This window comes from Mya arenaria, chromosome 6 (assembly GCF_026914265.1).
Source record: "Mya arenaria isolate MELC-2E11 chromosome 6, ASM2691426v1".
NCBI classification, from domain to species: domain Eukaryota; kingdom Metazoa; phylum Mollusca; class Bivalvia; order Myida; family Myidae; genus Mya; species Mya arenaria.
The window spans coordinates 20,228,676-20,243,556 of record NC_069127.1 but is presented as its reverse complement, the minus strand read 5'-3'; the positions used below and the strand labels follow the sequence as shown (position 1 = coordinate 20,243,556).

At 35.6% G+C, this 14,881-nt stretch overlaps 2 protein-coding genes across 6 annotated transcripts; one reads left to right on the top strand and one right to left on the bottom strand.

The window, feature by feature from the left end:
* Positions 1–1,416: 1,416 nt before the first annotated feature.
* LOC128237494 (zinc finger protein 771-like) lies at positions 1,417–7,113 on the top strand. 4 transcript variants are annotated; one of them, XM_052953073.1, is made up of 7 exons: positions 1,417–1,507; positions 1,901–2,020; positions 2,655–2,877; positions 3,363–3,483; positions 4,282–4,438; positions 5,080–5,607; positions 6,021–7,113. In XM_052953073.1, the coding sequence occupies exons 4-7, from the start codon at positions 3,382–3,384 to the stop codon at positions 6,623–6,625; spliced, it is 1,392 nt and encodes a 463-aa protein (XP_052809033.1). In that variant the 5' UTR covers positions 1,417–1,507; positions 1,901–2,020; positions 2,655–2,877; positions 3,363–3,381; the 3' UTR covers positions 6,626–7,113. The 4 variants fall into 4 exon arrangements, with proteins under 4 accessions (XP_052809033.1, XP_052809032.1, XP_052809034.1 ...); XM_052953072.1 differs by having other exon boundaries at positions 2,655–3,273; XM_052953074.1 differs by lacking the exon at positions 2,655–2,877.
* Positions 7,114–10,602: 3,489 nt separating this feature from the next.
* LOC128237497 (defensin gallicin-like) lies at positions 10,603–14,682 on the bottom strand. 2 transcript variants are annotated; one of them, XM_052953077.1, is made up of 5 exons: positions 14,580–14,682; positions 13,095–13,156; positions 11,972–11,998; positions 11,033–11,157; positions 10,603–10,699 (listed from the first exon to the last, which is right to left on the bottom strand). In XM_052953077.1, exons 2-5 carry the CDS (start codon positions 13,132–13,134, stop codon positions 10,661–10,663), a joined length of 231 nt encoding a protein of 76 aa, XP_052809037.1. In that variant the 5' UTR covers positions 13,135–13,156; positions 14,580–14,682; the 3' UTR covers positions 10,603–10,660. The 2 variants fall into 2 exon arrangements, with proteins under 2 accessions (XP_052809037.1, XP_052809039.1); XM_052953079.1 differs by lacking the exon at positions 14,580–14,682 and adding an exon at positions 14,139–14,195.
* Positions 14,683–14,881: the final 199 nt, after the last annotated feature.

Sequence of the window (14,881 nt, the reverse complement as noted above, 5' to 3'; positions counted from 1 at the left end):
TCAAATGCTTCAGGAAGATCTGGCATGTATGGAACAATGGGAGAGAGATTGGGACATGGAGTTCAACCCCTCTAAATGTCAAGTACTCCACATCACCAAAAACAAAAAAGTCATTTAGCACAATTACATACTCCATGGTCAAACACTCCAACCTGTCCCCTGTGCAAAATATCTCGGCTTAGACCTTTCATCAGATATTTCATACAACTCCCACATTACAAGAATAACAGCAACAGCCAATAAGACCTTGGGCTTTCTTAAGCGTAACATTACCACAAGAAATGAATCTGTGAAAGCTATGGCTTACAAAACCCTAATTCGCCCGCAAGTTGAATATGCATCAACAGTCTGGAGCCCCTACACACAGTCAAATAAAAATAAAATCGAAATGGTCCAGCGAAGAGCCATCCGCTGGGTTAAATACAACTATTCCCCTCTTGCAAGTGTTACTGAGATGCAAAACAGCCTTGGCTGGCGGTCTCTCGAATATCGCAGAAATGACATGCGGCTCATCATGTTCTTCAAAATCTTACACAACATCGTGGCCATTAACCTTCCACCCTATATCCAGAAGCCTGTCAGACTTAGCCGGCACGTTCATCCCCATAGCTTTCAGCAAATCCAAGTCCAATCCGATTATCACAAGTGGTCCTTTTACCCCCATAGCATAGTTCTTTGGAATAGCCTGCCCGTCAATGTAGCAACTCTGCCAGCAACAGAACTTGATAGGTTCAAACAGGCAGTGTCAAGCTTACAATATTAGTTTTACGTACTATCATATTTTACTTTTTAAAAATGTTCTCACGACTAACTAGTTTTAACCATGACTGGATTTTGTTTTTCTATTCCATGTCCCACAATGTTATCTTTTATTTCTTTCTTTCACTTTACTAACAGTCCGACGCGCACCTGCCAGTAATACTCGAAAGAGGGGTTCGGCAGTATTCAAAGATAGATAAAAAATATAAGCTCAATGAGCTATTTCCCGACATAAATAACAAAAGAAAAACACAATAAACTGGGTGGCCTGGAAATAAAAACATACGGGTCATCTTGTTTAAAAAAGTAGATCTGATCGTCACCATGTTATATCTTAGAAAAACAAAGGTAAACCACGTTTCTGAAAAACCGCTGAGCTTGGGTTGGGATGAACCTACATGTATCTAGCACGAGCGATTTTTATAGTCTGACCCTTCTGTTAAACATATTGTGAGTATAGTATACTCTGTTGAGAGTAATGAATGCAATGGATGATGATGATGATGATGATGATGATGATGATGATGATGATGATGATGATGATGATGATGATGCAAATAATGTTTGAAATCAGTCAAAGCATTCGCGCTCTTGCACTATCTTTTAAGTTAGTGGTTTTTAACCTCGATACAATAACAACGTGAAAGTCGAGAAATTATTTATCCGAAACTTTCTAGTCCGAAAAAGAAATATTGTCTACAGTACATTTCATGTCATCAGTCGCTACAAAACATTTCTTTTAACCCAGGTATGGTTATTTATTAACATATACAATATTTTAGCCTGTTTAACACATATGTTCGTAGACAAACGCATAATATACCTGGTACAGACAGTAAATATTGTTATTTGTTTAAATAAACACTGATAAACAACAAAACTAATTTAATTACGCGTTTTTACGAACATACTGGAGAGCTTAATAATCCATTAGTAGAGTATGGATGATCAAATTTTATGAATTTATTCTACATACATGTCATATTTCCTGGAGATCATTCAGGGGATTTGTTCAGAAGGCTGAAAATTCAGGGGGATTTTGGTGGTATTCAGGGGGATTTTTTAGCAGGTTTGAGTTGGCGAAATTTCAAAGTACACGCGAAAGTACAAAAAAATGAATTCACATAATTATATTTCGCAGGTGCAGGACGAAGTGAACCATTTCACAAGTGAACCAGTTCCTAAGTGTACCATTTCAGGACCAAGTGAACCACATATGTATTATATAGTGGCTATTGTGTGATGACACACTGTCTGAAAGGTGATAATAACTAGTAATTATCGCCATTTGAATGCAAGACTTCACACATTTGCTACACTTTTAAAGAGTTTATTAGCTGTTAGAAATTGACTTTTAAGCTTCATGACAATAGTATAGTAGCTATTTTATGATTGTAACATAAATACAAGGGATTCATAAATATTATGATATTTATTACAAATCAATAAATTAACAACACATAATAATAATAATTGATGATAATAATAAAGCACATGATACAAAGCACATGGTCATAACAAAAGCACTATATAAATAAATTAAATTCAATGATATGGACATAAAACATGGTAATACATATAATTCATAATGCAATACACAACATGTGAAAATATGGAAACATACATGAAATACAATACATATCATCAACATGAAGATCACAAATACTTGAATACATATTGTCCACATACAGCACAATACACAATTAGTCATTTTATTGTCATACTACTCATCGTCTTCGCTGCGGTTTTCGATTGATGCTGGGATTGGACCCATACCAATCAGGTGACTGGCTTCCCTGAGCAATTGGGATGTTGTGAGGTTGTCGTCTTCATATTTATACCACATGTCGAAGAGGCGCTCATGTATATTCTTGTACTTTTGCCTCTGTTACAAGGTTGTCTGACATCAGTCAGACTGTGATACTGACGTCCTCCGCTTCGGTCTGCAGGAGTGGAACCAGAACGTAGAACGGTAGGCTGCACTGGTTGGCTCTGCTGTCCCTGGTGCCAACCCTCTACGTCGTTGTTTGTGCGCACGGTTTCTCTAAAGACAGACCAGTTCTCTGGCTTCCACAGACTTCCCTCCACCCATGTGCGCTCCACGTACTGTACCAGACGGTATATGCCCCTTCATTGGTGATGTCATCAAGGAGGAAGTCAACAAGTTTTTATTATAATTTTAATCATATTCTGTGGAGAATAACTGCATACAATATTTTCTTGTATTGGGTTCCAGACATAATAGCAATGGCTAATGCTTGTAAATAACTTCCCATTGGAAGGTTTACTGTAATGAAAATTGTGCCAACATATAATTATAATCATGATTGACAACCTGTTAAAAAAAATGTTCAGGTGACAAAACTGTTTCCCTGTTGTCTATTATTGGGGCTAGTTTTAACTGATAAGTGCAAGGTTCTTGGCTGTGTTGCTTCATCCCTTCAGCTCCAGTTTGTGTGTGCTGTCTGCTGATCCTCCCAAATAGCACCCTACCTGCGCAACTCACAACTGCAGGTATCGAAACTCTTTAACAGTCAGTTGCTATGGAATTTCATACATGATACAGATCTAAAGATTGTAAACAGATGTGACTTTTTTTTCAGGGTACACACATCATTATCTATGGCATCCCGAAAGGCACCCATTGACATGTACACAGTGTCCCAGGTCCCTGGCTACAAAACTGTGATGAGAGCAGTTCTCAAGGCACAAATCCATCATCTTGTATGTTTCTTATATATATATATATATATATATATATATATATATATATATATATATATATATATATATATATATATATATATATATATATATATATATATACAAATGTATTAAGTTAACATGATGTAGCTTAGTATATAATATTGTAGAGTTTTATAATTAGAACAATTTATTTCATGCTTGGTTTACTGAAAAGTAACAGTGGATTACATACTGATAAACTCACTGTTTTAGTTTATTTAAATATAATGTCACTGTTTTGTACCATTTTAGCCCATTTCACTACAAAAAACAAACGTTAGCGCACATAGTGCTGGTAAGCACGTCTTTTCCAGTATAACAGTATTGCTTCATTTTCGCGCTGTTTTCCCATTAAATTTGAATGAAATATCTTTTTTAACAAATTACAAGCATGAAAATGAAAATTGTTTATTTCAGTGTGAGATTGCAATACATTTCTCCTCATGAACACCTCAAGTAAATATTTCACCTATGGCAAAGCCACTCGTGAAATAAAACCTTTAGTGCTCACTTAGGGAATTAAATTGCTAGCATACACTAAATAAACAATTGTCCTTTTATTATTTGGTTATGTACTGTAAAATGTTATGTGAAACATTTGTCTACAAATGGAGATATAAGTTCACACATTTTGATTCCTATTACCTGGTATTTCTCTAAAATTAAAATGCTGAAATTATGGAAGTATATTCTTTATAAGTGAGCCAGAGTGGGAAATGATATTGTTCTTGTGGTTTTGAAATTCAGAATGCTTTTCAAATCTCTTTTATCCCACAGATTGTACAGCTGTCAGAGATTGGTGGTGAAGATTCTGTTCTTCTAACAGCCAGTGTGGAGAATGGTACACTTACTCATCTTGGCTCAGATGTGGCTGAAAGCTTCCTAAAAGATCATGACAATTTTAGGACTGAGTTTCTGGATCACTGTATAAGATGTAAGCATTTTTGGCTTCCTTACATGATTTTTCAAAGTCAGCTTGATAGAACTGGTATATACACTATCATACTTTGCATATACATGATGTAGTGGCAACTAGATTGATTTAAATGATTTGGCAATGTACGAGGGTTGTCCGGAAAGTTTTGAGACTGTGTCTATATTTCAAAATGTTTTTAATATAAATCAACAAACAATAAACATTGTCGTATTATCAATTTGATCCGATTTGTAACTGAAGTCAGTAATTGTGTCGCCCTGTACATGAAACAGTTTTGGTGACATTTGAAAAAGTATTCCTTGCTGATTACTCAAATATAACAGAAAATTACCAAAAGCAAACTATGTAGTCCATGTTTTTTATTCCTTTTCTTAACAACTGAAATCTGAAGTGGAAGGCCAAAAAATCTTTGTTTGTAATGTGTTGCTTTTAATTAAGTGTCACCATATTTTTTCAGTACACATCAAATGATACTACATGTAGAACTTTAAATGTGATCTTTTTTCATGCGAAAATGATATAAATAGTTAACTGTCTACAAGAGTGAATTAAATCCTTCGATAAATCCATAATTGCCCTAGTCTTGCAAATGAACTTACATATACTTTTGTAAACTCAATTGTGTATATATATTTCAGCAAAAGAATGGAAACCACTAACAGGTTTATACAGCAACAAGAAAAAACAAGACTTTGAAATGAAGTCGCCTTCATTATTTGTTCCAAAATCTAAAACCTCACCTCGACGAGGTAAAAGATCTGCACCGTACAGCTTCAACATGGACGGAACACAAGGGGTGTCCCCAGTCAGGCAATCAAAAAGACCACAGACATCTAGAACTGGAATAGGGCAACGAAATGTAACAACTAGTAAGTCAGATAATGAAAACCAGGATCACACATTTGATGAAGCTGATGATATTCAGATTGTGAAAGAAATTAAAGAGGAAAACTTTGAAGGGAGTGATGATGTTGTTGATAAAAAACAAACTGAGATGGTAAATGATGAAATGGAAGGTGACAGTGATGCAGACTATAATGTAGGTGATGATGAGAATGGTGAATTGAATGCTGAAATGGGAGTTATTGGTTCGGAATTATCTATAGACACGACAAATTACCAAGCAGATCCCGATGATGATGGAGAATATGTAGATACAAGAACAGGTTAGTTCAATTGGATATCTTGAAATGATGTTCAGTTTGTATTTATAACTCGGCTGAATTACAAATAAATTATAATAGATGTCACACATTTTGACATATAGATATCACACTTATGATAGCAGCAGTATAACTTGATTTAAATTGTTATTCACACATATCTTGCTTTTCCATAATGTTTATTTTTAGTGCATGTTGAATACTAAAATATATAACTGATACAGTTATTGCAGTTTTTGATCAAGTTCTTTAATTCAAGTCAAATCAGAGAGGACATGTTCTATTTTTGCTGTCTTGTTCGCAATTTGTGGGGTTACCAGACATCCATAATTTGATTTACTTACGTTTACTATATGTGGATTTTTGTATATACACATGTAGGAAATCTTTACTATAATACTTGATATTAATTTTAGTTTCCAAGTGTCATGTTTGTGAGGACGAGTTCTACAGTCAAGCTGAACTGAAGCGGCACTTCGTAGAGCATCATCCTGACTCCAAGCCATATAAATGCGGGGTCTGTGAGAAATGTCTTGGAACAAAGAGGGATCTAGGTCGCCACATGCGCACTCACACAGGTGAGCGACCATTCCAGTGCGCTACTTGCGGGAAGGCTTTCATACTTGGCAGGCATCTCAAAGATCATGAGCTCATCCATACCGGTTCCAAGCCATTCAAGTGTTCGGTTTGTAAGAGGTCCTTCCGTAATAAATACACACTTAAAATGCACTTTTTTATTCATACTGGTGAAAGGCAGTTCATGTGCATGGTATGTGGTCAGCGCTTTAAATCAAGAGGTTGTCTGAAAAGTCACGCCCTCACTCACACTGATATTAAACCATTTGTTTGTGAAATATGTGAAAGACCCTTCAGGAGAAAAAGCCAGATGCGACAACACCAACACACTCACGCCAAGGCTTCACATGCGGCTGTAGTTGAACAGGTTATTGTAGAAGAGGTCGTCTTCCATGGTGACCTTCCTGTTGAGGTGTCCACAGAGAATGAGAATGAAGACATTTGAAAACGCATTCATGTAACTGTGGATGATTAAAACTTTGCAATGGAGCTGTTACCAGATACCAAAAGAGCTGTTGAAAACAAAACTGATACAATCTAATTGAATAATATTTTTTCGTACAAAAATGTTTAATGACCAATTTAGTCAAAGGAGCTTACAGTAAAGACAGAAAAGTTACAGAGGTCATGAGATTGACCAGCACAAACTAAATAGTTCAGTACATACATGATACATGTTTATGATCATTCTTGAGCGTAGTGTTAACCCTGATTTTTTCAAAGTCTAGGGCATTGATAGTGATAATCAGTATTTTGTGGTCATGTTAATAAGGCAAATCTATCAGCTTTTGAGTGAAAATCATTTGTGTTTATTGTCAAAGTTTATAAAGTATGAACATTTTAATGCTAACTTAGGTTTGTATGATTATATGATTGTATGTCATTTTGTATAGTATATAGAAGCTTGGGGATGTATGATAAAAGGTACCATTTATAAAACGAGAGTGTTGTGTCTCAGTTATCTATATGTTAAGAATATGGATTATTACACTCGCTCTAAAGTGTTTTGAGATAGAAGTGACAGCAATGGCAATTTGCAGTCAAATCCAGACATTGGAAGACTTGAAGAAACAAAGTGAGATACAAGAGATCCGGATGCGATACCCTAGCTCTTTGCGAAGAGACCTCTTGGTTCTTTAACGTGCTCGGTGTACAGCACCGATACACAGGATACAACTTTCCCGGGTTGAACCAGTACTGAGTACACCACTTTCCCAAGCACTACCCTTTAAATGCCGAGCGCCAGGCAAGGGAGCTGCTTGTACCAACTTAAACGTCTTTCGGTACGAAGTGGCCCGGGGTCGAACCCACGACCTCCCGCTACGTAGGCGGATGCCTTAACCATTAGGCCATGGACACGGTACCGATCAAGCGTTAGTGTGTATGCTTATTTATACTCGCACTTGGGCATGGCCCATTCGGCGAGTGCTCCGATAAGATTGCTGGACAATTAAGGTTTTGCGAGCATAGGGCACCAACAGAATGTATCTCTGGTTAGAACTTCTATCTTTAAAAGTGCACCTGTGGTATAGCACTGTCGCACGAGACCTCCTCGCAGAAGACGATTTATTTAGTATTTTTTAGTTGTGCGGCAGGTTATCGAACCTGCGACAGTCATGTGTGTATTGCTACTAGACCACGGATCCGCCACAAAAAGCGAAGCTCGGCAGAGCCCTATTAGGGCTACGTGTGCGCGTATACAATTAGTACTACTTTCTTTCAAAAGTGCAAATTATGAGCCTGAAAAAAAGAAGCAAATGTGATGGAACCAGTCTTTTCCATTGCATACACCATACTGAGCGCGAGATTATAATGACGAAAACTACCGAACGCAGTTTCGTCACACTCTCATGAAACTTTGGTGTCCGGCATTCACGCGCTCAGTATGGTGTATAAAAATGAAAAAGACTGGTTTCATCACATTTACTTCTTTTTTCAGGCTCAAAGTTTGCATAACTATGACCGAGTGAGAGATCATAATTTCCTTTAAAAAATAGTTTGATATCTTACGCTTATTGAGCATTTAATTGCATTTTCATTACGATCAATGCTTTTTTGTTCGGATGTTAACAAGTTCTTTGGTTTTATTTGGCTACGTGTGCGCGTATACAATTAGTACTACTTTCTTTCAAAAGTGCAAATTTTGAGCCTGAAAAAAGAAGCAAATGTGATGGAACCAGTCTTTTTAATTTCAAACACCATACTGAGCGCGAGATTATAATGACGAAAACTACCGAACGCAGTTTCGTCACACTCTCATGAAACTTTGGTGTCCGGCATTCACGCGCTCAGTATGGTGTATGAAATGAAAAAGACTGGTTCAATCACATTTACTTCTTTTTTCAAGCTCAAAGTTTGCATAACTATGACCGAGTGAGAGATCATAATTTCCTTTAAAAATAGTTTGATATCTTACGCTTATTGAGCATTTAATTGCATTTTCATTACGATCAATGCTTTTTTGTTCGGATGTTTACGAGTTCTTTTTTTATTTGGGGAAATAAACCTGTCCGAATCCTAAGGCCTAAATATAAACACAAACATATATATGTATATACATGTATTTATTCGGATTCAGTACGCGTTCATTTCGAAACGATTTGCATATTCTGATTTTGTTTTTTAACGCCTCGATAATAAAATAATGCGTTTTCTGTGAGTAAAGCATCGTAATTTTGCAAAAACAGCTAATTCGCACTTTATTACTGCATATCATATTGAATATGCAGAACACAGCTTTATAAATTTTAGAGGGAATTGGTAACTAGGTAATTAAGGGCGTTTTTGTTGATACCAAACCAGTTTCAGTTTTGGTTTCAATGGTTTCAGCAGTTACGAAACCGGTTTTGATAGTTTTGCTTGAAGTAACAAGTGCATGGTTTTGTGTACCTTTTAAACAACATGGCGGAGCTACTGAACTACACAATTACAAATATAACCCTTTTCATTTAGCTCATTTGCCCATTTTAAGGCATTGTTATGAAAAAGATTGAGTTTCAACAAACGTGGTTGATCACTTTCCGCCATGTTGTTTTCGAAGTAAACTAGTTTTCGGATGTAACGAACCGATGAAACCGCCTCCGGTAAGGGTTTCGATAGTTTCAAAAGGCGGTTTCGGTTTTCGTTAAAAAAAAAACGATTGAAACTCGTTTGGGATTTATTTGAAACTGTAACAACAAATACACAGTTCGTGAAACCGATATAAAACCGAAACCAGTTTATTACCAACAAAAACGCCCTTAAGATGCTAATGAAATTGAAGTCGTTGACCACCGCAGTTCATACACCGCTGCGGTTTATGTCGATCTCCGAGGGTATTATCCGATTTACGGTTATAAAAGTATGCAGGTTTAGCGGCCTTCAGCCGAAAAATATAATTTAAAAAGACCCTGCAACCAGCGTTACCCACCAAAATCTGACCGGTCCAGGGGCTGTTTGAGGATTGACATTAGAGGCGGCATACTTTTTGGGGCGAAACGTTTTGACTTGCGCTCCTCCCTCGAAACAGAAATTATTTTATTTAAAGAGTTGGCATGGGGTTTGGGGCCATATTCCTATGAACAATTAACAATTGCTAGTCCAAAATGGCGTATTTTAGAGGAATTTATTTTCCACTTGGAGCAATATAAGCTACACGTACAAGTTGCAGTTTAGTTTCAACGCCGTTTGCGAAATATATATGAAAATTGTATTTAAAGGCTCGCTAATAATTGCATAAATCACTTGTGCTATTGTACATGCCATTTTAAATGTGTACAATGTATACACTCCTTAGTTATGCCGTGTGCATAAAGTAGCCTACACTAACTCTTACAAATTGTGTTTTGAAACCTCCCTTATATGAACAGAAATAAACTCAAAATCTTAAAAACTTTGAACATATCTCCCCATGCACGGTGAGGGGTCATCGGGGGCAGCTGTGATGATTATGTAAGGTAATCAAGGAACACCAGCGGATTGTTATGTTAACCTTCGTGTGTCTGTTCTCAAGATTCCACAAGGACTGGATCTATCAACCTTTAACTCCATGTTACGTCATTTGTTTAAGCTGTGTTATTATTGCTTCATCTGATGGCCTTCAATTTTCTATTTTAAAAATCAATTAATTGTTTTGAACACATTTACGATATCATTTTTATCCAGGCTGATGAGGCCTTCACCTGCTACGCAGCCAAACTCTTTACAGTGTTATAAAATAATTTTAGAATTGAAACTAATAGTATCATACTATTTCGTGTGTTCGGCCCTGGACCCATTGCTAGCATCTTCGGATGAACACTGCATAACGAGCGCTGTAATCAATTATTATTCCCTAAACAATAATATATCATTACCAAAACACATTCCAAACAAGAAGTATTTATGTCATTATTCCCTAAACAATAATATATCATTACCAAAACACATTCCAAACAAGAAGTATTTATGTCACGATATTTATTCGTTATGACTCCATTAGGAAATTCATGCTGTTTTCAGGTCACAGGTCGCAGTTGTAGCAACGGTATTCGAGGCCAGACTTAAATAAAGAAAATACCATGTATGTCACAGAAACAACCGTTGGATATACAATAAGCAGTCTATAATTCCAAACTAATTTTGAGCCCATTTAAAGAAAGAGAAAAGCATATCAGTAGTTTGAACAAATAATGCCTTTAAAATTATATGAGATTGTGATTGTGTAACCGCCTGGTTTTACCTTTATAAAATATTTTCCGCAACTTACAAGTATCGTTGGCTTAACCATACGATATTTCCAAACATGCGAGCAAGAGCATTAATGATATCCTGCGAGCCAAGTGATCTGTGCTGTCAGAGGTGTGTTTATATAGATGGTGTTCAATTTAATTACCCCGTTGCAGTAGCATGTGCCGTGACAGTTCGTGTACTCTTTTCCGCAACAGCCTCCTTGAAAATTCCCTCGAGTAGCACAGTAGGCGGCGCAGCCTAATTCACCCGCAGCACATGCCAGACGTTCTTTCAAGAAAAAAGCAGTTTTCCAATTAAAATGTAACAAATGTTGATCGTCATTATCCGGTTCGCGGTTTTAAACGGATTTTAACAATACGTTTATACTAGTGAGTGAACACAAAACGCATATTTGCATACTTTTACAAACTAGTAGACTTTGGTAATGTACTAAATCGTTGAATCCTTTTCCTCCAACTTGCACAGTATTTGATATGCGCAGAGACAACAGTATATCCCGTCCTTTTATCAGGACAGACTTATTAAAAATGCACTGCATTAAATTTCAAATCTCGCATATTTAACCATCGAATCTTAAGCAAATCAAAATAGTTTTCCTTTAAAAAAAGCTACAAGTTTGAGAGAAAAAAATATGCAGAAAAGAAACAAACACATGTCGTGTTTTCTTAGGCGTTTAATAAGATCATGTGTGGGAATATATATTTTATTCATTCATATCACTTTTTGTTCTCAAACTTGTAGATCTTTTTTTAAGGAAAACGATTTTGATTTGCTTAAGATTATATATATATATATATATATATATATATATAGCTTGAGGTTTATAATCTACGGTAGTAAGGCAAGCGAGCAAATGACCAAGAAGCGCTAGCGCGCTTCATGGAATTTGCTCAGGTGCCCTACTGAGTTCATACAGCATAAACGCAAGAACAATTGCGATAAATCATTAAATAAACGTTTATTATACATATATATGGTAGGCATGCATTAAATATGAATATGAGATTTATATGATATAGCACACAAGAGGCGACGCGTGTAAAATGAACTTTTCCAGACTGAGATATAAATGTGTACTTACTTGCCTTGGGTGCTGCAAGGACAGCCACTGCAACATGAATATGCAATAATTTTGATTAGATCTTAGTTAGTTCAATTTTCAATAATCAATACACATTAAACCAAAACAACTTACTAAAACAATGTGTATAAACACAAACGTACAATAAGTTGAGTTTTTTCATATATTTCATTTTCCCCGTTCAATGTATGAGTATGTCACCCCCATTGTTTGACCGGAATCCAGAAAAACGCTTAGTTTTAAAAGCTGGACTTCGATATATCATCTAATATAAATAATGAATAAAGCATGTCAACATTGCTTGATTATCTTATAATTAAATTATACCTTGGCTTCTCTGGTCATGTTTTACAACAATTTGTTATAACGCACGCGTAATAAGGCGTACATAAATGTGTAGTGCCGTTATGGTAGGGGTACATGAAAAGGTATATGTAAGGATGCGGTAATGCAAAAAATTCTAGAAACAAATAAATACTCTCCACAGATCTAACTTGTAATAGTGTGCATTTTGGAGGTTTTATGCACTTCATGATTCTCAAAATTCCACAGGCCTACACATCAAAACAAGGTTACATTCAATTATAGCTACACCAAACGGCCGGGCGAGGAAATAGTTGCAATATTAGTTATAGGTCACGTAGACTTCCTAGATTAGTTATTATAGAGACGTATTTACGCCTTCATTCAATGTAATTATACATTTTTTAAAATTAAATATTTTTCAGAGTTCTATTTTATATTCCAATATAATTAGCTTTCCCTTCAATATTGTATAAATATACGTGACCATTTGCGGTGCCTAGATTTGATGTCAGAAAACGTGGAACATGCCCCTTTTTTATGATCCAAACAATATGGGTTTGCATGTGCTGGAAGGGCCTCTCCCATACAAAAAGTATGGATGTATTCTTCCAAAATAATGCCATTTTGACGATATTGACTATTATTATTTGTATTATTGTCATTAATATTTGCTTATTTCCTTATCTAGTCCAGATGGAGTTTTGGTGGATAGTGGATCAGTCGTAAATAAACTTGGCATCCAAAATACTGCACAAAATGGTCCAAAAACAAGCGTCCTAAAAGTGGTTGGGTGGGGTGTACCATTCGATATACTTACCCAGAGAACAAACAAGTACGATCAGAATCATTGTTTTCATCCTGCTTCACTGTTAAAGAGTCCTACAAAAACAGAACGATACATTAAAGCAGCTGTTTGTCTAAAAGAACAGTACGCTTTCAAACATTATGCCATAAAATCTGCAATTTTCCATCGAAAATAACCTCGGATGAATGCCGGTACATCAGTAAAAGTTCGGATTTTTTTTAGATAATAGTATTAACTAATTGACGTGTTTTAAAACGTGTAAAACTTAGTCTAAATTGATTGCCATTGAAGTGTACTCTTGCATAAACAATTATGATTTCCAGGAGAAAAGTCATTAAGTTTAACTGCTAAATTGAAATTACTACGCGATCTACGTGCAGTGTAGTTAAACTGTTTAGATGTCTGACATTGTAAACCGTTCATATACATACGAGGGTGTTTTCGAAAGAAAATGGCCGAGGTGTTTCGAATAAAAAGCTGTTTTTAACGCCAATCAATGCAAAATTTTCTTAGAAATCAGTCTTTAACAGCGAGAAAAGGTGCATAACGTATTATATTGCGAAATTGAGTTGATACAGAAGCTAACTATTTGATACAGGTTAAATTCTGCCTTAAGCATTGCATGATTTTAAAATAAATATAAACACCGGACATAATACTCGCATTACACTCTGTGTTTTCGGACTGCGAATTACAGTAGGTCAGTGCCTAAATCCACTTCCGCATTATTATACGAAAGAAAAAGGAAGGTTATCGATTTAAATGTTTAAAAATGTAAGCTTCGGAAAACTAATATATTGTCATTTTTTATGTTCTATTGTTTCCGGAGTAATGGAAAACCTGGTTTCACTATGTATGGAAATCATAACAACACTTGTTTGAATTGAAATAAGGGCATTTATTCTAGAATGCCGGAAGTTTAAAGTTATTATTTCATATCTTGACAGCTAAAAAACAGCCATAATATAAGAACAAATATAAAATATAAAAACAAAAGAAATAAGAAAATAAAAATAAAATTAATTCAAAAAGTGAGGTGAGCCAATAATGTCTTACGTTGTAGGAGAGGAGGGGGTGGTTTTCCAAAAATTTTAGCGTGGTTCCGCTTTGAATCTGAACGAAGAGTAATGGAGTAGGAGTGCCTTGATTGGCTGATATTAGACACGTGGTTTAAAGTTTCAGTCACATGATTTAAGACGATAAGACAATTGGCTCTGACGTCATTGGTCTAAATATACATCTAATTAATATCAAACAAAGACATAAATACTTTATTATATGTTTTTAAAATTCATTAAACATACTAATTAACTAAAATAAATACTTTAATTACTACTCGGTAAATATGTGAAGTTGTTTCATTTCTCGTTGATTGCGTTCAGATGCATTGCACTCAACCCCATAAAACCTCATAGATCTTATTTAATTTTTTTTAATTTATTTTAATTGCATAAAGAACAACAACTTTTAAAAATAGTCAAATAAGAAAAAAAGTACCTTTTATTTGAATTCAGCCGTTCCGTTACAAATTTAAGACGACGGACGACAATTGCAATGCATTATATACAGACGAACAAAGAGAGCCGTGTGCAAAATAAACTCATCAGTAGGCCGTGTGCAAAAATAATAAGAGGCCCGAACTGAAAATAAACAGAATGAGATACACACATTCACGATACTAACTTTAATGTTATTACAGAAACGGAAGAACAACACGATATTAGGATGGACTTCAGGAACCATCCGTCGGGTTTAAGTTACATATGTAGTAACATTACCTCAGAGAAAACTAGTGATTA